This window comes from Balaenoptera acutorostrata, chromosome 5 (assembly GCF_949987535.1).
Source record: "Balaenoptera acutorostrata chromosome 5, mBalAcu1.1, whole genome shotgun sequence".
NCBI classification, from domain to species: domain Eukaryota; kingdom Metazoa; phylum Chordata; class Mammalia; order Artiodactyla; family Balaenopteridae; genus Balaenoptera; species Balaenoptera acutorostrata.
In genome coordinates this window covers 16,479,933-16,504,853 of record NC_080068.1, presented here as the reverse complement: position 1 = coordinate 16,504,853, position 24,921 = coordinate 16,479,933, and the positions used below count along the sequence as shown (strand labels likewise).

At 36.2% G+C, this 24,921-nt stretch overlaps 1 protein-coding gene across 1 annotated transcript; it reads right to left on the bottom strand.

The window, feature by feature from the left end:
* Positions 1–224: 224 nt before the first annotated feature.
* On the bottom strand, positions 225–15,834 carry LOC103000466 (transmembrane protein 135-like). Its single transcript, XM_057547162.1, is given in 2 exon segments — positions 225–1,182; positions 15,800–15,834. Coding segments are annotated over 2 exon segments (993 nt in total).
* Between the last annotated feature and the right edge of the window lie 9,087 nt (positions 15,835–24,921).

The following is a 24,921-nucleotide window of genomic DNA, read 5'->3' as shown; positions in this document are numbered from 1 at the left end:
CAGAATGAGATTCTGGCTATAGAGCCAGCTTAATTATTAAGCAACACTTTCTTAAAAAGCTTCTGTATTTCTGATTGGTAAGAAAAACAAACACCAAAAAGAGCATCTCTCATTGAAATAGCACTGACGCTCAAGCTCAGGCCCCCTTCTTTATGTTCAACATAATTAACTCTCTAGGAAAAAATAATGAAACATTAAGTCACATTAACAAGTTACAGTCATCTTCAAGGAAACTCGATGAGCAATTCTGGTGTTACAGTTGTATATCTTGGATCCAACCTAGGGATGAAGTCCTGAAAGTGTTTAGATGCACCAGTACCAAAAACATCAAGAACTTTTCGGTTCATGACAGCAAATCTGCCTTTGGTGAGCCTTAAAAGGAACTTCCAGTAAGATGGTCTCAAGGTCTGAACTTCCATGACAGCTGCCTGGAAGCAAATTTCTGTAGAGATGGAATAGATGATAGTGTCTGCATGGGGAAAATAGGGAACCTTTCCTGCTTCAATGCCTTTGAAATACATTGTCTCTACCAATCTGGAAGCTAAATACATGGAAATTGTGCTTTTATAAAACATCATTGATATTCCCACCAAAAACCCAGCTATAATGGCATGCAGTTCATCATCCAGATTTCTGACCCAGCGCAGGAAGCAACTAGTACCCTTGTATATACTAACAAAAGAGCCCAAAAAAGCTCTGAGCTGGAAGTTTTCTTTATTGTAGAAGAGAGAAAGTAGCCGGAATGGCTGTGTAAACAGATGCCTAAATGCAGAGGAATTCCGGAGGCAGCACTGGATCAAGTATCCCATGCTAAACATTCTGATGAAAACTTTAATGCAATAAGAGATGCAATTATCCTCATAGTGTTTGCAACATCAATGCCTTGGTCCATGCTTACATACTGAATCCACAAGCTTCCTGACTAGAGCAATTATATTCGTTCCTCTTGGTTTTTCCTCATGTTTCTCAGTCTTTTGTTCCACTTTTGCATATGCCGCCTCTGGTGAATAAGAATGTGTGGGAATTTCTTCCTTCCCAACAATGAACCTAAGTGCAGAGAATGTAAATCCTTTCAAACCGTCTTTGCACCCATGCAGAAACGTTTTGCTAAAGGGTAGACTAGTGGTAGAGGCTACCAGTAGTCCCCCAATATCTGTTCTCACTTTCTTCTCGTAATAGACCCTATGAACTTAAGCTGGGCAAATGGGTTGCCAAAACTATAATATTTTCTAGCTTTTTTTGCAGTTAGGTGTGACCAGTGAAATGTAAGGAAAATGGTAACAAAACTTCTGTGAAGACTGGAATGTGGATGCAATATCTAGAACTGGAACAGATAACTTGCACAGCAAGGTAGAAGCCACATGTTAAAGATGGTAGAGCTCAGAAGGAGCTTGGGTCCCTAAGGAGACCAGAGTCACCATATTCATCATAGTCTGCCAATATTTTTGTGAGAGTGAAACAAATTTCTATCTACAAATTTCTATCTTGAGTAAGCAGCTATAATTTGAGATTTCCTGTTACTCATAATTGAACCTAATTTTAACTGAGAATGACTCAGCAGTACTGTTAGAGGAATAGGACTCTATTTTATCTGTTTATTTGTTCTCTTTTCCTAGTGTAAGTGATTTTCCATTAGCATTGCCAATGGAGTTTTTCAAGATAGTAGATTACTATTGAAGGCGAGGGTGGCAACTCAAATTTTCTTGGAATATTTGGTAATCCTATTTCTAGAGCACATGTCCATACAAAGCTACTGACATTTTTTAACTGGTGGGAATATTTCAGAACTAATTCACACTCTTATTTGCATACACATACACAATACCTTATTTTGCTTGATTCAATGAAGCAAAATACTTTTTAAATTATAAGTTAATAATTACTCCAGCAGTAAATAAACTAAGATTACTAGCACAGGAAGTTAACTAGGTATCATGTCTCCACCATAGAACTGTAAAATGTTTGAATTAGAAGATATCTTAGTAAACATCTACTTCAACTCATTCTTCTTTTCAGATGAAGATGTTCAGAGCCACGAGGTAAAAATTACAAGATCACAAGATTATTTATAAAGCAGTGGTACAGAAAAGCACGAATTATTATTCTCTAGCACATTTATTGTAACCAGTAAGAACCACTTTATCAGCTTGGAATACTAAATGAATGACATTTCCTTTCTTTCAATTTTTTTTTTTTTTTTTAATTACTGAAGATCCTACTGCCTTTGTTAGTAGGAAGGCCATCAGCCTTCTTTTCAATTGCTATAGAACTTCATGATCATACTCAGCTCTCAGATTTTACTTAGATCTCACTACTGGGAGAAGATTAGAGAACCTGATCAACTCACCCACCAGTTTCACATTTTCACATTTTCTCTTTGATACATGGGTTCTTGATTTTACATATAGCTTTTATATTGTCATAAGGATTTCAGTGATACTTAGTTTATCTAAATACACTGTAAAATTAGTGACAAATCACATTTGCAAAATTCATATTTTACTTAGTAAGGTGTAAGAAAGAATTCCATTTGCATTTATTTAATGCAAGCATAGTTCTTGGACTCCCCCTTAAAAGTAAGATACAAAATAATTTAGATACTGTTTTAAGGCTGACTTTAGGAATCTTTGGAACCTTCTGGGATCTATCTTTTCTAACTTCCCTAAAGGATATCTTTTTAAGAGATTGCTTTACAAAAAAATCTACTTATGCACACAATCCTTTAAGTAGATGGCAGTCATACTTTAATTTAATTCATTATACCACTGCCCACTGCATTGATCTTTTGTCCGTTTCTGTGCAAGTTAACTTATTTTGATATTTTATGTCATGAATCACTATAGGAATTTAATTAAATTGATATATTAACTGTGCTATAATTGCCACTAAAGTATTGTAAATGTCAGGCTACTCTGCTCTCATCCCAGATCATGACTGTAAATAAGATGCTGCAATTCAGATTCTGTTCTTTATCAAGAGATGTGTACGAAAAGAAATAATCTATTTTGACCCAAAATCTGGAATTTGAATTTTACCTTTCACATAGAAATGATAAATACTTCCACAGAATATTTGATAAATTACCTATAATTATTTTTTTCAATTTTTTCTAATGTTCCAATGTTTAATGCTCTTGTGTGTTCATGATCTGATCATTGATAAATTGCCTGTCTGTAGTCGTGCTACTCACTTTTTTAGACTCTAATTTATTCAGCACTTTTTTGAACATAAGTTAGTTTCATTTCCATTTTCACTGAGAGTATTTTCAAAATCTGAAAATTTAGTTTTAAAAGTTTCATACTACATATTATCAATATAAAATTCCTATAAAAATGAAATATCCCATTTAGCAAATTCATCATCTGAACACACAGGAGCTGTGATTGTACACCTTGAGGTATTTATCAATGTGGCAGCATAGATACTATATGATGGAATTAACTGGCCAGAGTATTTAAGATAAATAAACTTGCATTTAATAATGGAAAGCACTTCACACACTATTGATACATAGACTGAAAAGTAACATGTTACTTTGTATAATAAATATGTTTAAATATTTTGAATGTTTAATATTTTTGTTTATTTAAAGTCATATTAGTTTAAATCAACCACCTATACCAAAGGTCATATTTACTTACCATTATATGCAAAATTAACTTAATTCCTTCCAAAAATAGACGGACTATAAGCAAGCACGTTGGGCATTAGTAAGTGTTAATTTATTGACATATAAAGCTTTAATTAACACTTTAATATAAAAAACTATTTAATATCCTAAAATTCTATTTAGCTGGTATTTTCTTCCTCACCCTTTTAACAGGCCTTATGAACGTGATGATGTTTCCTCTACCTTAACACCCAAAAGAGTGTAATATACAACATCATAAATAAATATTTGGGAGCAAATTAATTCAATACTAGATTAATGAATAAACACTTAAATAAAATTTTGGATTTAAAGGTCTATAAAATAGTTGATTTCTTAAATGTAGAAATCTATTTTATTAATTATTCTGAAATATTTTGGTTATATTTATATACTTCATAGTTTAGAATAGTGATTTATAGAAAAATCTGAAGATAGTATAGAGAGTTCCTACATAACTCACACCCAATTTCCCCCATTCTAACATCTTCCATTAATATGGTACACAATTAATGAATCAATACTGATCTATTAGTATGTATCTTGGTATCTTACATTAGTATGGTCACAATTAGTGAATCGGTATTGAAACATTATTATTAATTCATGTTCATACTTTATTACTATTCCCTTATTTTTTATCTAATGTCATTTTTCTGTTCCAGGATCCCATCCAGGATACTATGTTACTAGTCATCCTGTCTCTGTATTCACCTCTTGGCTGTTCTCAAGCATTCCTTGTTTCGGAGGACCTTGATAGGTTTGAGTAGTACTAACCAGGCATTTTGCATAATGTTCCTCAACAGGAACTTAATGTTTTCCTCATGATCAGACTAGTGTTACAAGTTTTGGGAAGAAGACCACAGAGTTAAAGTGGCATTTCCATCACATTTTATGAAGGGTAAATACTATCAACATGATCAATCATTGTTAATGTTGACCTTAATCACCTGACTTAGGTAGTATTTGTCAGGTTTCTCCACTGTAAAGTTACTATGCTTCCCTATTTTAATTCTGTACTCTTTGAGAGGAAGTCACTATGCATAGCCTACATTTAAGGAATTGGGAGTTATGCTCCACCTACTTGAGGGTAGAGTATCTATAGAAATTATTCAGAATTTTTCTGCATTGAAAATTTGTCTATTCTTGTTTGCGTGTTTGTTCAATCATTTATTCAAATCAGAATGGAAGAAAGCTTAATTTAAATTGATAACATCTAGTACCAATGATAACTACTGAAATGGAGGGAATATTCAAAAATCTTTGTCTTAAAAGAGAATATGACTTTCCATATATGATTTTCTAGCATATGGCCTTCCAAGGTGACTCTGGTACTATTACATACTAATGATGGTTAAAATAAAATAGTCTTAGGCACTTCTTTGATTCTCTCTTTGATCTTTGAAAAATGCATCTTTACCAGTAAAGGAAGAAAAAAAAATCTATTCTCAGTTCCTCTTCAGAACTCTTTGGGAAAAGCCAGATGGAGAAAGGCAGTTGCACTTGAGTCATTTTTCATTTTCTCATTTTCTAACCACATATTCAGTTTTCCTCCTTTTTTAGTAAAACTATATGTCTTCTTTATTTACTCTTTATTTATGGAGCATGTACCATGTGTTCTGTGCTGAGGATAATGAGCAAGTTTGCTATATTTAGTTCCCACATAACATTGATTACAATTAACTTTGGTTCATTTGTAGTTAAATTAAGGAAAGCAATGATTAGATATAGTCATGACCACTGCACTTTTTTAAACCATGTGGCCATTAGGAAACACTTCACGTTCCTCATTTCTTTATACAATTAAGTGAGGTACCCTGGTTCAAATACTACGCATCTTCCAAGACACCTTAGAAATATTAGTTCAAGACCCTAGAAGGCCATGGAAATCATAACTGGCCAGTCACAGGATGAAAATCAAGAGAATTTTCTTGATATAAAAACAAACACCCTAAAATTAAGAAAATGGTAATAGGAACATACATATCAATAATTACCTTAAATGAAAATGGATTAAATGCTCCCACCAAAAGACACAGACTGGATGAATGGATAAAAAAGCAAGCCCCTTATATATGGTGTCTACAAGAGACCCACGTCAGACCCATGGACACATACAGACTGAAAGTGAGGGGATGGAAAAATATATTCCATGTAAATGGAAATCAAAAGAAAGCTGTAGTAGCAATACTCATATCAGACAAAATAGACTTTAAAATAAAGACTGTCACAAGAGATAAGGAAGGACACTATGTAATGATCAAGGGATCATTCCAAGAAGATATAACAGTTTTAAATATTTATGCACCCAAAATAGGAGCACCTCAATACATAAGGCAAATGTTAACAGCCATAAAGGGGGAAATCTATAGTAACACAATAATAGGGGGGGACTTTAACACTCCACTTACACCAATGGATAGGTCATCCAGACAGAAAATTAATAAGGAAACACTAGCCTTAAATGATACATTAGACCAGATAGACTTAATTGATATTTATAGGACATTCCATCCAAAAGTAGCAGAGTACACATTCTTCTCAAGTGCACACGTAACATTCTCCAGGATAGATCACATCTTGGGTCACAAATCAAGCCTCAATAAATTTAAGAAAATTTAAATCATATCAAGCATCTTTTCTGACCACAATGCTATGAGATTAGACATGAATTACAGGGGACATCCCTGGAAGGTCAGTGGTTAAGAGTTCACCTTCCAATGCAGGGGTGAGGGTTTGATCCCTGGTCAGGGAGATAAGATGCCTGCCACGGAGTGAAAAAAAAACAAAAAACATAAAACAGAAGAAGTATTGTAACAAATTCAATAAAGACTTTAAAAATTGTCCACATTTTTTAAAAATCTTAAAAATATGTATATCACTCATCCATTAAAAGTAAATAAAAAAGAAATTACAGGAAAACAACTGTAAAAAATACAAACACATGGAGGCCAAATGATATGCTACTAAATAACCAAGGGATCACTGAAGAAATCAAAGAGGAAATTTAAAAATACCTAGAAACAACTGACAATGAAAACACAGCAAGCCAAAACCTATGGGATGCAGCAAAAGCAGTTCTAAGAGGGAAGTTTATAGCAATAAAATCCTAACTCAAGAAACAAGAAAAATCTCAAATAAATAACCTAACCTTACACCTAAAGCAACTAGAGAAAGAAGAACAAACAAAACCCAAAGGTAGTAGAATGAAAGAAATCATAAAGATCAGAGCAGACATAAATGAAATAGAAATGAAAAAAACAATAGCACAGATCAATAAAACTAAAAGCTTGCTCTTTGAGAAGATAAACAAAATTGATAAAACTTTAGACAGACTCATCAAGAAAACAAGGGAGAGGACTCAAATCAATAGAATTAGAAATGAAAAAGGAGAAGTAACAACTGACACTGCAGAGATACAAAGGATCATGAGAGATTACTACAAGCAACTATATGCCAATAAAATGGACAACCTGGAACACATGGACAAATTTGTAGAAAAGTACAACCTTCCAAGACTGAACCAGGAGAAATAGAAAAAATGAACAGACCAATCACAAGAAATGAAATTGAGACTGTGATTAAAAATCTTCCAACAAACAAAAGCCCAGGACCAGATGGCTTCACAAGCGAATTCTATCAAACATTTAGAGAAGAGCTAACACATATCCTTCTCAAACTCTTCCAAAAAATTACAAAGGGAGGAACACTCCCAAACTCATTCTACATGGCCACCATCAAACTGATGCCCAAACCTGACAAAGATATCACAAAAAAGTAAATAATAGGCCAATATCACTGATGAAGATAGACACAAAAATCCTCAACAAAACACTAGCAAACTGAATCCAACAACACATTAAAAAGATCATACACCATGATCAGTTGGGATTTATCCCAGGGATGCAAGGATTCTTCAATATATGCAAATTAACCAATGTGATATGCCATATTAACAAATTGAAGGAGAAAAACCATATGATCATCTCAATAGATGCAGAAAAAGGTTTCGACAAAATTCAACACCAATGGAGAGACCTTCAAGATGGCGGAGGATTAAGACGTGGTGACCACCTTCCTCCCCACAAATACATCAGAAATACATCTACATGTGGAACAACTCCTACAGAACACCTACTGAATGCTGGCAGAAGACCTCAGACTTCCCAAAAGGCAAGAAACTCCCCACGTACCAGGGTAGGGCAAAAGAAAAAAGAAAAAACAGAGACAAAAGAATAGGGACGGGGCCTACACCTCCTGGAGGGAGCTGTGAAGGAAGAAAGGTTTCCACACACTAGGAAGCCCCTTCACTGGCAGAGACGGGGGGTGGCGAGGGGGAAGCTGTGGAGCCATGGAGGACAGCGCAGCAACAAGGGTGCAGAACGCAAAGTGGAGAAATTCCTGCAGAGAGGATCACTGCCGACCAGCACTCACCAACCTGAGAGGCTTGTCTGCTAACCCACCTGAATGGGTGGGGGCTGGGAGCTGATGCTCAGGCTTCAGAGGTCAGATCCCAGGGAGAGGACTGGGGTTGGCTGTGTGAACACAGCCTGAAGGGGGCTAGTGCACCACAGCTAGCCAGGAGGGAGTCCTGGAAAAAGTCTGGAACTGCCTAAGAGGCAAGAGACCATTGTTTCCAGGTGCGCGAGGAGAGGGGATTCAGAGAACCACCTAAACGAGCTTCAGAGATGGATGCGAGCCACGGCTATCAGGGTGGTTGCCAGAAACGGGTATGAAATGCTCAGGCTGCTGTTGCAACCACCAGGAAGCCTGTGTGCAAGCACAGGTCACTATTCACACCTCCCCTCCCAGGAGCCTGTACAGCCCACCACTGCCAGGGTTCCATGATCCAGGGACAACTTCCCCGGGAGAACATATGGCGTACCTCAGGCTGTTGCAACGTCACACCAGCCTCTGCCACCGCAGGCTCGCCCCGCATTCCATAACCCTCCCTCCCCCAGGCCTGAGTGAGCCAGAGCTCCCTAATCAGCTGCTCCTTCAACCCCGTCCTGTCTGAGCGAGGAACAGATGCCCTCAGGTGACCTACATGCAGAGGTGGGGCCAAATCCAAAGCTGAACCCCAGGAGCTGTGCGAACAAAGAAGAGAAAGGGAAATCTCTCCAAGCAGCCTCAGGAGTAGTGGATTAAATCTCCACAATCAACTGAATGTACCCTGCATCTGTGGAATACCTGAATAGACAACGAACCATCCCAAAACTGAGGCAGTGGATTTTGGGAGCAACTGTAGACTTGGGGTTTGTTTTCTGCATCTAATTTGTTTCTGGTTTTATGTTTATCTTAGTTTAGTATTTAGAGTTTATTATCATTGGTAGATCTGTTTACTGATGTGGTTGCTCTCTTCCTCTTTTTTTATATACAGATATATATATATTATTCCTTTTTCTCTTTTTGTGAGTGTGTATGTGTATGCATCTTTGTGTGATTTTGTCTGTACAGCTTTGCTTTTCCAATTTGTCCTAGGGTTCTGTCTGTCCATTTGTTTTTTGTTTGTTTGTTTAGTGTAGTTTTAGCACTTGTTATCATTGGTGAATTTGTTTTTTGGTTTGCTTGTTCTCTTCTTTCTTTCCTTTTTTTAAATTACTTTTTAATTTTTTTATTTTTAATAACTTAAAAATTTTTAGTAGCTTTCTTTTCCTTTCTTTCTTTCCTTTCTTTCTTTCATTTTTCTTTCTTTCTTACTTTCCTCTTTCCTCCCACCCTCCCTCCCTTGCTCCTTCCTTCCTTTCTTTCTTTCTTTCTTTCTTTTGTTCTTTCTTTCTTTCTTTCTTTCTTTCTTTCTTTCTTTCTTTCTTTCTCCCTTTTCTTCTGAGCCGTGTGGTTGACAGGATCTTGGTGCTCCGGCCGGGTGTCACACCTGTGCTTCTGAAGCAGCAGAGCCGAGTTCAGGACACTGGTCCACCAGAGACCTCCCGGCTCCACGTAATATAAAACAGGAAAAGATCTCCCAGAGATCTGCATCTCAACTCTAAGACCCAGCTCCACGCAATGACCAGCAAGCTCCAGTGCTGGACACCCTATGCCAAACAACTAGCAAGATAGGAACACAACCCCACCCACTAGCAGAGAGCCTGCCTAAAATAAAAACAAGGTCACAGACACCCCAAACCCCACCATCGGACATAGTCCTGCCCACCAGAAAGACAAGATCCAACCTAAACATCAGAACACAGGCACCAGTCTCCTCCACCAGGAAACCTACACAACACACTGAACCACCTTTAGCCACTGGGGGCAGACACCAAAAACAATGGGAACTAAGAACCTGCAACCTGCAAAAAGGAGACCCCAAAAACAGTAAGTTAAGCAAAATGAGAAGACAGAGAAACACACAGCAGATTAAGGAGCAAGGTAAAAGCCCACCAGACCAAACAAATGAAGAGGAAATAGGCAGCCTACCTGAAAAAGAACTCAGAGTAATGATAGTAAGGATGATCCAAAATCTAGGAAATAGAATGGAGAAAATACAAGAAACGTTTAACAAGGACCCAGAAGGACTAAAGAGCAAACAAACTATGATGAACAACACAATAAATGAAATTAAAAATTCTCTGAAAGGAATCAATAGCAGAACAACTGAGGCAGAACAGAAAAGTGACCTGGAAGATAAAATTGTGGGAATAACTACTGCAGAGAGGAATAAAGAAAAAAGAATGAAAATCATTGAAGACAGTCTAAGAGACCTCTGAGACAACATTAAACCCACCAACATTCGAATTACAGGGATCCCAGAAGAAGAAGAAAAAAAGAAAGGGACTGAGAAAATATTTGAAGAGATTATAGTTCAAAACTTCCCTAATAGGGGAAAGGAAATAGTCAATCAAGTCCGTGAAGGGCAGAGAGTCCCATACAGGATAAATCCAAGGAGAAAAAGGCTAAGACACATTAATCAAACTATCAAAAATTAAATACAAATAAAAAATATTAAACGCAGCAAGCGAAAAACAACAAATAATATACAAGGGTATCCCCATAAGGTTAACAGCTGATCTTTCAGCAGAAACTCTGCAAACAAAAAGGGAGTGGCAGGACATATTTAAAGTGATGAAAGGGAAAAACCTACAATGAATATTACTCTACCCAGCAAGGATTTCATTCAGATTGGACAGAGAAATTAAAACCTTTTCAGACAAGCAAAAGCTAAGAGAATTCAGCACCACCACATCAGCTTTACAACAAATGCTAAGCAGGAAACACAAGAGAAGGAAAAGACCTACAATAACAAACCCAAAACAATTAAGAAAATGGTAATAGGAACATACATATTGATAATTACCTTAAATGTAAATGGATTACACGCTCCAACCAAAAGACATAGACTGGCTGAATGGACACAAAAACAAGACCCATATATATGCTGTCTACAAGAGACCCACTTCAGACCTAGGGACACATACAGACTGAAAGTGAGGGGATGGAAAAAGATATTCCATGCAAATGGAAATCAAAAGAAAACTGGAGTAGCAATTCTCATATCAGACAAAATAGACTTTAAAATAAATACGATTACAAGAGATAAAGAAGGACACTACATAATGATCAAGGGATCAATCCAAGAAAAATATATAAAAATGGTAAATATTTATGTACCCAACATAGAAGCACCACAATACATAAGGCAAATGCTAACAACCATAAAAGGGGAAATCAACAGTAACACAATAATAGTAGGGCAGTTTAACATGCCAATTTCACCAATGGACAGATCAACCAAAATGAAAATAAATAAGGAAACACAAGCTTTAAATGATACATTACACAAGATGGACTTAAAATTGATATTTATAGGACATTCCATCCAAAAACAACAGAATATACTTTCTTCTCAAGTGCTCATGGAACATTCTCCAGGATAGATCGTGTCTTGGGTCACAAATCAAGCCTTGGTAAAATTAAGAAAATTGGAATCATATCAAATATCTTTTCTGACCACGCTATGAGACTAGATATCAATTACAGGAAGAAATCTGTAAAAAATACAAACACATGGAGGCTAAACAATATACTACCAAATAACCCAGAGATCACTGAAGAAATCAACAGGAAATCAAAAAATAACTAGAAACAAATGACAATGAAAACACGACGACCCAAAACCTATGGGATGCAGCAGAAGCAGTTCTAAGAGGGAATATTAGAGCAATACAGTCCTACCTCAAGAAACAAGAAAAATCGCAAATAAACAACCTAACCTTACACCTAAGGCAACTAGAGAAAGAGGGACAAACAAAACCCTAAGTTAGAAGAATGAAAGAAATCCTAAAGATCAGAGCAGAAATAAATGAAATAGAAATGAAGAAAACAATAGCAAAGATCAATAAAACTAAAAGCTGGTTCTCTGAGAAGATAAACAAAATTGATAAACCATTAGCCAGACTCATCACCAAAAGAAGGGAGAAGACTCAATTCAACAGAATTAGAAATGAAAAAGGAGAAGTAACAACTGACACTGTAGAAATACAAAGGATCCTGAGAGATTACTACAAGCAACTATATGCCAATATAATGGACAACCTGGAAGAAATGGACAAATTCTTAGAGAAGAACAACCTTCTGAGACTGAACCAGGAAGAAATAGAAAAATATATAAGCAGACCAATCACAAAAAAATGAAATTGAGACTGTGATTAAAAATCTTCCAACAAACAAGAGCCCAGGACCAGATAGCTTCACAGGTGACTTCTATCAAACACTTAGAGAAGAGCTAACACATATCCTACTCAAACTCTTCCACAATATAGCTGAGGGAGGACCACTCCCAAACTCATTCTATGAGGCCACCATCACCCTGATACCAAAACCAGACAAAGATGTCACAAAGAAAGAAAACTACAGGCCAATATCACTGATGAACACAGATGCAAAAATCCTCCAAAAAATACTAGCAAACAGAATCCAACAGCACATGAAAAGGATCATACACCATCATCAAGTGGGGTTTATCCCAGGAATGCAAGGATTCTTCAATATATGCAAATCAATCAATGTGATAAACCATATTAACAAATTGAAGGAGAAAAACCATATGATCATCTCAATAAATGCAGAAAAAGCTTTCAACGAAATTCAACACCCATTTATGATAAAAACCCTCCAAAAAGTAAGCAAAGAGGGAACTTATCTCAACATAATAAAGGTCATATATGACAAACCCACAGCCAACATCGTTCTCAATGGTGAAAAACTGAAACCATTTCCACTAAGATCAGGAACAAGACACGGTTGTCCACTCTCACCACTATTATTCAACATAGTTTTGGAAGTTTTAGCCACAGCAGTCGAGAAGAAAAAGCAATAAAAGGAATCCAAATAGGAAAAGAAGAAGTAAAGCTGTCACTCTTTGCAGATGACATGATACTATACATAGAGAATCCTAAAGATATTACCAGAAAACTACTAGAGCTAATCAATGAATCTGGTAAAGTAGCAAGATACAAAATTAATGCACAGAAATCTCTTGCATTCCTATACACTAATGATGACAAATCTGAAAGAGAAATTAAGGAAACCCTCCCATTTACCATTGCAACAAAAAGAATAAAATATCTAGGAATAAACCTACCTAATGAGACAAAAGACCTGTATGCAGAAAACTATAAGACACTGATGAAAGTTGACTTTCTATCTACAATCGACAGATTCAGTGCAATCCCTATCAAACTACCAATGGCATTTTCACAGAACTACAACAAAAAATTTCACCATTTGTATGGAAACACAAAAGACCCTGAATAGCCAAAGCAATCTTGAGAAAGAAAAACGGAGCTGGAGGAATCAGGCTCCCTGACTTCAGCCTATACTACAAAGGTACAGTCATCAAGACAGTATGGTACTGGCACAAAAATAGAAATACAGATCAATGGAACAGGATAGAAAGCCCACAGATAAACCCACACACATATGGTCACCTTATCTTTGATAAAGGAGGCAAGAATATACAGTGGAGAAAAGACAGCCTCTTCAATAAGTGGTGCTGGGAAAACTGGACAGCTACATGTAAAAGAATGAAATTAGAACACTCCCTAACACCATACACAAAAATAAACTCAAAATGGATTAAAGATCTAAATGTAAGGCCAGACACTATAAAACTCTGAGAGGAAAACATAGGAAGAACACTCTTTGACAAAAATTGCAGCAAGATCTTTTTTGACCCACCTCCTAGAGTAATGAGAATAAAAACAAAAATAAACAAATGGGACCAAATGAAACTTAAAAGCTTTTGCACAGCAAAGAAAACCATAAACAAGATGAAAAGACAACCCTCAGAATGGGAGAAATATTTGCAAACGAAGCAACTGACAAAGGATTAATCTCCAAAATATACAAACAGCTCATGTAGCTCAATATCAAAAAAACAAACAACCCAATCCAAAAATGGGCAGAAGACCTAAATAGACATTTCTCCAAAGAAGACATACAGATGGCCAACAAACACATGAAAAGATGCTCAACATCGCTAATTATTAGACAAATGCAATTCAAAACCACAATGCGGTATCACCACACACTGGTCAGAATGGCCATCATCAAAAAATCTATAAATAATAAATGCTGGCGAGGGTGTGGAGAAAATGGAACCCTCACGCATTTTTGGTGGGAATATAAATTGATACAGCCACTGTGTAGAACAGTATGGAGATTCCTTTAAAAACTAAAATAGAACTACTATATGACACAGCAATCCCACTACTGGGTATATACCCAGAGAACACCATAATTCAAAAAGCCACATGCACCCCAATGTTCACTGTAGCACTATTTACAATAGACAGGACATGGAAGCAAACCAAATGTCCATCAACAGAGGAATGGATAAAGATGTGGTACATATATACAGTGGAATATTAGCCATCAAAAGGAATGAAATGGGTAATTTTTAGAGACATGGGTGGACCTAGAGACCGTCATACAGAGTGAAATAAGTCAGAAAGAGAAAAACGAATATCATATATTAACACACATATGTGGAATCTGAAAAAAATTTGTATAGACGATCTTATTTACAAGGCAGAAATAGAGACACAGACGTAGATAACAAACGTATGGATACCAAGGGGGAAAGGCAGGTGGGATGAATTGGGAGATGTGGACTGACATATATCCACTGTTGATACTATGTATAAAATAGATAACTAATGAGAACTTACTGTATAGTACAGGGAACTCTACTCAATGCTCTGTGGTGACCTAAATGAGAAGGAAATCCAAAAAAGAGGGTATATATGTGTACACATAGCCAATTCACTCTGCTGTACAGTATAAACTAATACAATATCGTAAGGCAACTATACTCGAATTTTTTAAAAAAGTGAATTTTCTTGGTGAGGCACAGATATTCCAATACTCTGCAAGTGTAAGAGAGTGGTATTGACCCCAACTTCTGTATTATTTGCACATATAAAAGATTAACATATATATATATAATGGAAAGATAATGCAACATTCTGATTAGCTTGTACCATGTATATATTTGCCACCCTCAAGAAAAATGGAAACCATAACTGTGATTGCACATGTTTACTATCAGAGACCTCATTTTTTTATATAGCAATTCAATTAAAATTTTCTATACATTAAAAAACAACTTCTTTTAAAAAATGAATTAAGAGGCTGCTGAATCCTGGCCAAAAAACTGCTTTTACATTAAGAATTAATGTTCACTACTATTTAACTGTGTTTACAAAACCATGCTGTGACATACGGTCATTAATGTCAACTTACACTTCCAAGAATCCTCATCCAAAATTGTTATTAAAATGAAAAAATGCAGTGAATTTTGCCTACCCTTTGAAAGCAGCCCTTTTGCCCCTTTCCGGTTTGCCCATTTCTGTCCCCCTCTGACCTTGAAAGAACCTAATTACAGAAATGAGATCACTAGGCAGTTTAAATAATAACTCTTTGACTTATAGTCTCCTGCATGCATACCATGCCTTGCTTAACCTGGTGATTCTTTTCCTAGATAAAATAAATAAGAGTGAAGAACTAAGTAGTTAAAGAATGGCTAAGCTCTCTACCTGCCACAGCCCCCTTAGTAATCCTGCAGGCATATCATGCAGGCAAGATAACCTCTGAAGACGGAGCCAGCCAGCCCGCACGCAATGGAGAATGATGCAGACCCCAACCTCCTACCTCAGTGGTTCACTGATCTTCTCCCCCTCCCCCATTTTTCCCTTTAAAAACTGTCATGGCTGAGTAGAATCTTTGGAGTTGGTCTTGGGACATGATTCTACCTTCTCCCCCAGATGGCTGGCTTTTCTGATTAAAGCACCTTTCCTTTCTATTGACACTTCCCTCTTGAATTAGTGGCTTTTGATCAGTGAGCAGCCAAACCCGAGTTCAGTAACAACTTCAGTGCAGTGAACTTTGCCTACACTTCAGTGTTCAAAAACTAGTCATCAACCATTGGGTGGACCAATCTACAGCAAATTGAAAGAACAGAGAAAACTTTAAATGTAATAAAACTCCAGAAATATACCACTTGAGCAAAATATTTGTGAATCAAAATTTTCTTCACTGTATGTGTTGAAGCCCAAATTATTGCTTCCTAAAATACTACTGTAGATGAATATACTGTTCAGAACTGTTTTCTCCCAGGGTCATATGGTAGCTCTATTTGTAGTTTTTTAAGGAACATCCATATTGTTCTCCATAGTGGCTGCACCAATTTACATTCCCACCTACAGTGTAGGAGGGTCCCCTTCTCTCCACACCCTCTCCAGCACTTATTGTGGATTTTTTGATGATAGCCATTTTGACTAGTGTGAGGTGATATCTCATTGTGGTTTTGATTTGCATTTCTCTAGTCATTAGCAAAGTTGAACATCTTTTTGTGTGCCTCTTGGCCATCTGTATGTCTTCCTTGGAAAAATGTCTATTTAGGTCTTCTGCCCATTTTTTGATTGGGTTGTTTGTTTTGATGATATTAAGCCACATGAGCTGTTTGTAGATTTTGGAGACTAATCCCTTGTTGGTCACATCATTTGCAAATATTTTCTCCCATTCTATGGTTTGTCTTTTTGTTTTATGGTTTTCTTTGCTGTGCAAAAGCTTTTGAGTTTAATTAGGCCCCATTTGTTTATTTTTGTTTTTATTTCCATTACTCTGGGATACAGATCAGAAAAGATATTGCTGCGATTTATGTCAAACAGTGTTCTGCTTATGTATTCCTCTAGGAGTTTTATAGTGTCTGGTCTCACATTTAGGTCTTTAATCCATTTTCATCTTATTTTTGTGTATGGTGTTAAAGAATGATCTAATTTCATTTTTTTTTACATGTAACTGTCCACTTTTCCCAGCACCATTGGTTGAAGAGATTGTCTTTCCACCATTGTATAGTCTTGCTTCCTTTGTCATAGATTAATTGACCATAGGTGCATGGGTTTATTTCTGGGGTTTCTATCCTGTTCCATTGATCTATAGTTCTATTTTTGTGCCAATACCACACTGTTTTGATGACTACAGCTTTGTAGTATAGTCTGAAGTCAGGGAGCCCAATTCTTCCAGCTCCATTTTTCTTTCTCAAGATTGCTTTGGCTATTCGGGGTCTTTTGTGTTTCCATACAACCATATGACCCTGCAATCCCACTCCTGGCATATATCCAGAGAAAAACATGGTTCGAAAGGATACATGCACCCCAATGTTCATTGCAGCACTGTTTACAATAGCCAAAACATGGAAGCAACCTAAATGTCCATTGACAGAGGAATGGATAAAGAAGATGTACATGTATACAATGGAATATTACTCAGCCATAAAAAAATAATGAAATAATGCCATCTGCAGCAACATGGGTGGACTTAGAGATTGTCATACTGAGTGAAGTAAGTCAGACAGAGAAAGAGAAATATCGTATGATATCACTTTTGTGTGGAATCTAAAAAGAAATCATACAAATGAATGTATTTACAAAACAGAAATGGACTCAGACTTAGAGAATGAACTTATAGTTACTGGGGGGGAAGGGTGGAGGGAAGGGATAGTTAGGGAGTTTGGGATTGACATGTACACACTGCCATATTTAAAAAGGATAACCAACAAGGACCTACTGTATAGCACAGGGAACTCTGCTCAATGTTATGTGGCAGCCTGGGTGAGAGGGGAGTCTGGGGGAGAAAGGATACATGTATATGTATGGCTGAGTCGCTTTGCTGTGCACCTGAAACTATCACAACATTGTTAATCGGCTATACTCCAATCTAAAATAAAAAGTTAAAAAAAAAAAGAACCATTTTCTCCCAATTTTACTATATTTGATCCTCTTTGAAACCCTGTGTGATTCAAACATGTGTCTCTTTTAATTGTAGTACCAAGGTCTCTGTGTATCACTTTCTTCTGAAAAATACTTTGTTAGGAACTTAGGTAAATAAAATACAAAAACATTACTAAAAACATTTGATATTTGAAGAATTAGGCTGAATTGCATAGAATATAAAATGGGGAAGGAAAAACTGTACCTAATATCCATGTAATCATTGAGAAACAACTGTGGGTGGATACAAAAATCATAGTTTCTTGTTTCTACTACCAAGCTCTGTAATTAAATAATGATATATTTCCTTTTACAGTAGTGTGTTTTTAAAGATGAATGAGGTGACAATAACAAATATTTACGTAGCCTCAAGCTATCTATGTTTAAATGAAGCTTTCCTAAACACACATACTTATGTTTTGCAAGCATGCACATAGGTTAATTTAGAAAAGAAAAAGCAGACTTGAATCAAAATGATTAACTAAAAATGTAATATCTGTCTATCTATCTATCTAAATGCTGATAGTCATTTCATCTTACAGCTTCTATATAGTGTTTCCCTAATTATAGCTGCAAAGAGATAATTTACTCAGCAAACAAAGACTATATAATTCTATGGGACAGAATAGAGTCAGCAGGTTAACGTCTGTGAATTATGCAAATAAAGGACTAGAAAACAACCAGGTCCTAATAGGCAACTTCTATTCAGATGGAAAAGGGGAGTGGGGGAAAGACTCTTCTCAGATAATTATTAAAGTTGGGAGGGCACTTATTCCCAGGGTGCATCTCAGGGAGGACTAGTTTGTTTTGGCTTGCCTCCTCAAGTGGAAATTTAAGTGTGAATTAAAAACTGCCATGCTGAGTTTGAGAAGCAGCTCTTTCTCTTTGCCAAAGAACAACATTGGATAGAGGGCAACATGTCATTGATTTTGAAGCTCCAATGCATGTTTTATACCCTTATGGTGAATAGTAAGTAGTTTAAAGCTGTTGTTTAGGATAGAAACTGTGAATAATGTTAATAAATAGAGTGTTTGCACTGCTGCTCCTTTAACTTGACAGAATGTTGCCACCTGCTCCTTAATGTTTTCGATGAACATGAAAATAAAGTCCTTATTAAGGAATAAAAAGAGCAAATTTATCCTCTAAGGAAACATTGACACATATGTAAAGCTTACTGTGCATATGATGAATTTCTTTCTAAATTAGCTAATATATGTAAGGTTCATAGAATTTTAGAGATTTGAAAGGTTTCATGCTAATAAAATCTTTATGGCAAGTGCTATGTTTCATACTAAAATTTGACAAAATAAAATGCAATAGGGTTATTAGAAAACAGGGTAGTTCAAAGTGAATAAGTAGTCTGGATAATAAGGATAGGTAAGCCACACTCTTAGCAGCACATGCCTACACAAAATATGCAGTAAACTCAATTTACAGACCAGGTGACATTTAAATTTTCCACTGATGACCTGTATAATGCAATAAGAGCAATGCTTAGTGAGTTCCTGGAATCACTGAATAAAAATCATGACTAAACTTTTGGAATGACAGATTCAAAATCTAAATGACATGTGTGAAAGGTAAGAAATAAACAATGTGGTTTTTTTTGGTAAAGGTTTGTGAGAAAAATCAAGCTTTCAACATAGGACAGGAGGGAAAGAGAAGAAGCGGAAGAGAAGGGAAAATATAAGTACCATTTGGAGCACTTAATAGGTGTCAAGCAATAAACATTTTATGATGTTATTTCCAATCCTCACAACAGCACTACAAGGCAAGTGTGTGATACTCCCCTTTTCTACAGAGTAGTAAAGAATGACTGAGAAAGGAACATAACTCACCCAAGATGACACAGCCAGAAATGACAAGAGTCAACCTCAGTTGGGTCTGACCTCAGGTATATTTGAGAGTTTAGTTAACTCTGCTAAGAATTCAGTTCTTTTTCCTCAGTTAGCCTAATTCAGTGAATAAATAATCATTCAGTGTCAAAATAGTGAAACTGTGTTTCTACTCTCTTTAGATATGTCAGAATTTGTTTTTTGATTTTTTTTTTTAGTAGAGCCCTTGGTTCAAATCTCAACAATTCAGAAAGATATAGCAAAATACATAAAGGATCAAGGAGACTATCAAAAGATAATGTGAAGACTGGCAAAGGATTTTTGAAGATAAATTTAAATCACCAAAAAATGTCACTTCCACAAGAACTCACTGAGTTCATAACATATTGATACTTTCATAGTGGTAGTAAACTCCGATGATTTGGCTCCAAATTTTGTGATATTCCACATGATTTCTACAGCCTTACGTGTAAAGGAAGCTGTAGGATTTTACAAGGTATCAGTGAAAGAAAAAGCTCTCCAGTTCCTGGAACCCAGATCACCTCAAGGAAGTAATGCGCTGCGCACTCGGCAGCACTGCAGCCCACATGGATGGTGATGGAAAAATTCTCTGGGTACTGTTGGAAAGGTACTCTAAGTCTCTAATGGAAGCAAATTATATATTTTCTAAAGTGACAGTATCGCTCTAGCAATTTGCAAATCAAGTGTTCCGGTGAAATCTAATAGCTCAAACTCACTAGAACCATTATTAAAATAATTGCTTCCTCCTACTTTTTTCTTCTTTTTTTTCTTTTGTCAAAGTCCTACTTTGTGTGGCAGTCGGCTTTTAAAAAGAAGGTAACTTAAACTATAGCAGGACACAGAAACTACATAGGCAATATTCTCCCTCTTTCGTAATTCTAATATATGACTGCTGAAATAGCACTGCAGCCTGGAAAGCTGCCTTCTAATAGAACATTTGTGGATAATTGAACTCTTGCTCATTGTTCAAAAGGTCATGAGGTTTGAGTGGGCTCTTTTTCTTTTGGTAAATTATTCAGTTTGAGTATTTATTGGCCTGTCAAAAGGAAAGTATTGCATGAACTCTTTGTTGCTCTTCACCATTTTCTAATTTGATTGTGTTCCATTCTGTGCATAAAAGTCGGTGGAAAATTTCCATCTCTCTTTCTCAAATTCCAGTACAGAGACCTCTCATCTTTGCTCTTTGCTATATACATCAGCCTCATGGATCAAACAGACACAAATTAAGTCAATGAGAAAGAATTATAATACTGATTGAATGGAGAGTTTTGGTTGATCAGATCATTGTTTTTATTAATATTTGGGAGCATTCCCTAAAAGGGATCTACAATAGGAAGAGTGCGGTGAGTTTTAAGGAATCGCTAGTATTAGATTATCTGTAGTCATTTATAATAGAATGGCAAAATCTGTATTTCCCACCCATGATTCTACCAAAATAGTGTCTGCATAATATCAACATGCTTTACTATAGTTAATAGAGCAACAGACCCCAATTCTGAAGAAAGTTTGGGTGCAAACTGGGCAGTTCCATTACTCCTACATGGTCTTACTGTCCAAACCTGCTGGCCCTTCATTACTATCTTCTATATGTAATGCTGGCTGAAGGAGAATGACTTGTCAAAAGTGAGAGGATCATGAGAAAACAGAGGGTGGCTGAAATTGCAAAAATATATTCCACATAAAGGTCTTTCTTCTGACAACTGCAATCCTTACACTTAGCTATCTAAGATTTTAAAAATTCCTTTCAGATGAGGTAGACTCTTCAACTTTTTGTCTTTTTTCTCAGTGAACAGTTCTCTCCTCCTATGGACCAGAAATTTCCATTTATTGATCACCTTGGGTACACCTGGAACTCAGTTAGATGTTATTTTACTTCTTTGTTTAACTTTTACAACAGTCATTTGGTTCAGCCTTATTACAGATGAAGAAGTGGACACACAGAGAGTTAAGTCACTTTCTCAAGGTACCATTTTTCAAAGGTGACAGTGCCATGATTTGAACCCAGATGTAAATGCCATTGAAGTCCAGACTTTATTTCCATGTCACATAAAGGCAGGGCTGCCTTCAGACCAAGTGATGCTGATCAGAAAGCATTAGGTTCCAAAGGGCCTGTCATTACATGAGATGCTGCTGACTCAATTCATCCAATAGATATTGACTTTGTGATAACACAAAGGTCACCAATATGCAAACCTATTTGTTACATATTTCCACCTCATTTTCCTTGCCTCTGGTTTAGTCCTAATGTCTCTCTCCTTGTCTATACCTACCAGTTTGATTCAGTTCCTGACTTCCTTCCAGCTTTGCCTCTCAGGTTCTGTTGGTCTTGAGCCCTTAGCTTCCTGGATTCCTCTTCATTAACTGGGTAGACTAGTCACGAATAGCTGTGAACTCGTAACGACTTGCTCCCACATCGCGTTGGCATTTTAAGTGCTGGCTTTGACTCATCAAGGCCTAAAACTTACCAATCAACAGAAAACTTCCTTCTGGACTCTAGACAAGCCTCAGTCGGTGAAATTGCAGTTCACAGCAGTGTGTTTCTTGACCAATGGTTGACAGTATTTTACTATAAAATCCTCAAGACACAATATTATGCTTTAGTTCATCTGAAAACCAACCTTGATGGTGGAAAAATATGTTTTTAACAGTTGTAATTTTGTTCCTAGATTTTATTTCTATTGAGGACTTGTATCTTTCCCTTGCTACTTCTAAATTTTGAAACTCCGCACTGATACGTCCTATGGGCTTTCTGATTCTGACTTGGTTTACTAATCCTCACCTGTTCTCCTGACACACCTGGCTTGGACTAAGCAATATAATTTTCATTTCTGCTGAGTCTGTTGCTGTGTAACAAAGTACCTCAACAGTTAGACTCTTAAAAGCAACCATGTTGTTTTTCTTGTGCTTTTGTACATTAAGAATCTGGGCAGATTTTGGCTAGTGATCCTACCGATCCTCAAGACATTGTTGTCGTTTTCAGCTGGCAAATGCGCTATCTGGAGGGTCCAAGATGGCCTTCACTCACACACCTGTTGTCTTTGCAGGTCTGGCTGAAGGTTGAGCCAGCTGGGACTGGTAACCAGAGTGCCTGCCCGTACAGTCTCTAGCAGGGGATTCTCAGTGTATTTGAACTTCTTAACTGGAGAATCACAACTCCCAGAGAGAAGGTTCCAAGAGACATGAAGCAAAACCTGCCTGTTTCTTACGTCTTGGGCCCTGACACTCTACAGCATCATTTCTGCTGCTCTCTATTGGTCAGAGCAGTCATAAGCCCACCAGATTCAAGGGGAAGGAACACAGATCCTACTTCTCAATGGTAGGAATATAATACTGATGTATGCTACAGCAAAATGAAAACATTATGCTAAGTGAAAGAAGACAGACACAATAGAGCACATATTGTATGATTGATATGAAATGTCCAGAATAGGCAAATCTAGAGACAGAAAGCAGATTTGTACTTTCCAGAGGATGAAGAGAAATCAGGAGTGACTGATGGGTGTGGGTTATCTCTTTGGGCTGATGAAAATATTTTGGAATTTGACAGTGGTAATGGCTGCACAAGTCTGTGAACATACTAAAAACCACTGAATTGTACACTTTTAAAAGGATGAATTTTATGGTATATGACTTGTATTTCAATTTGTTTAAACTAGCACTTTCTCACAAATTATCAGATTAAATTTCACTAATATCTGCTCTGTTTTTTGTATGTTAGATTGGCAGACATGTCAATTTTTTAAAATAAAAGTAATTCTAAGGTTCTAAGTATTTTCTTTATATACTTAACCTCCTTCCTTTCTTATCTCATTCCACAGATATGCACACTATCCTTTACCTTTATAGAGTATCATAAAGATTAAGATATTAGGAACTCTTCCTTCTCTCAGATATTCCAGCATTGTTGCAACTATTTATTTCTTATGACCATCATGGTTTATTATGTCTTCTAATATGTGGATAAAATAGACTAAGTGGCATAGTACTTTAGACAGGAAATAGAATCCCACTGCTGGATTTCTACACCTGATTTACATCTTGGTAAATAAATTGCTATTATTAATTTATTCCTTGACCTAAATGAAAACAACAGGGATTTTTTTTTTAATTTTTATTTATTATTTATTTATTATGTTTATTTGTGGCTGTGTCGGGTCTTCGTTTCTGTGTGAGGGCTTTCTCCAGTTGCGGCGAGTGGGAGCCACTCTTTCTTTTCTTTTTTTGTGTGTGTGTGTCCTTACAGAATTGTGTGCAACCAGTGATATGATTAAATTACAATCATGAATATACATATAAATGTCTGTACATTTTTTTAATATAGAAAATATTCAAAACTCTGTGCTTTAATGAAATTTGAAACTTGTATTGTGATAAATGTATGTTTTTCTTCTGCTATAGTAAGATTGGACTTTTTTCCTGAAATTAAGTGTCTGTGTTTCGTGGTTTATGATGGTTTCATATCTAATCAGTTATGTGTATGTTAATTTTTACTGGTATTAAAAGAATCCATAATATAAACAAAAATTTAAAATGATTTCTGTATATTGTCTACAGAAAATAGCTTTAATTGAGCAGCTTATCTTCCACTTGCAAGTTTATGGAAATATAAGTATGTCAAAATAAATAAAAAGTAGAAGAATTCTTTGTCATTCAAAGAATGTGATTATTTTGACCATCTTATGAATTACTTTGTTTTTGATGAAAGGGATTCAATCAAGTCACCTCTGAACTGAAGCTGCATAACCAAAACACATTAACTAGTAATATCACCGATTTATAAACAAATCTCTGCTTTCTGAATTTAGAATGTTGAGGTTATCTTACTTGTTTAAACCTATTTGGGGAAAGGTATGGAGATAAGCGTCCACATATGTGTTCATATGTTTATGGACTCACAGGCCTCTAAGATTTTGGCTTTCTGTTAGAGTTCTTAGAAAGTATCTAAGCTTTTATTTGTAGAAGCAGATGCTGTAAAGAAAAGGTTTTAACCTTTTTTAAAAAATTGAGATATAATTGACATATAACATGATATTAGTTTCAGGTGTACAACATAATGATTCAATATGTGTATGTATTATGAAATGATAACCACAATAAATCTAGTAAACATCCATCACCACACAGAGTCACAATTTTTTTTTCTTGT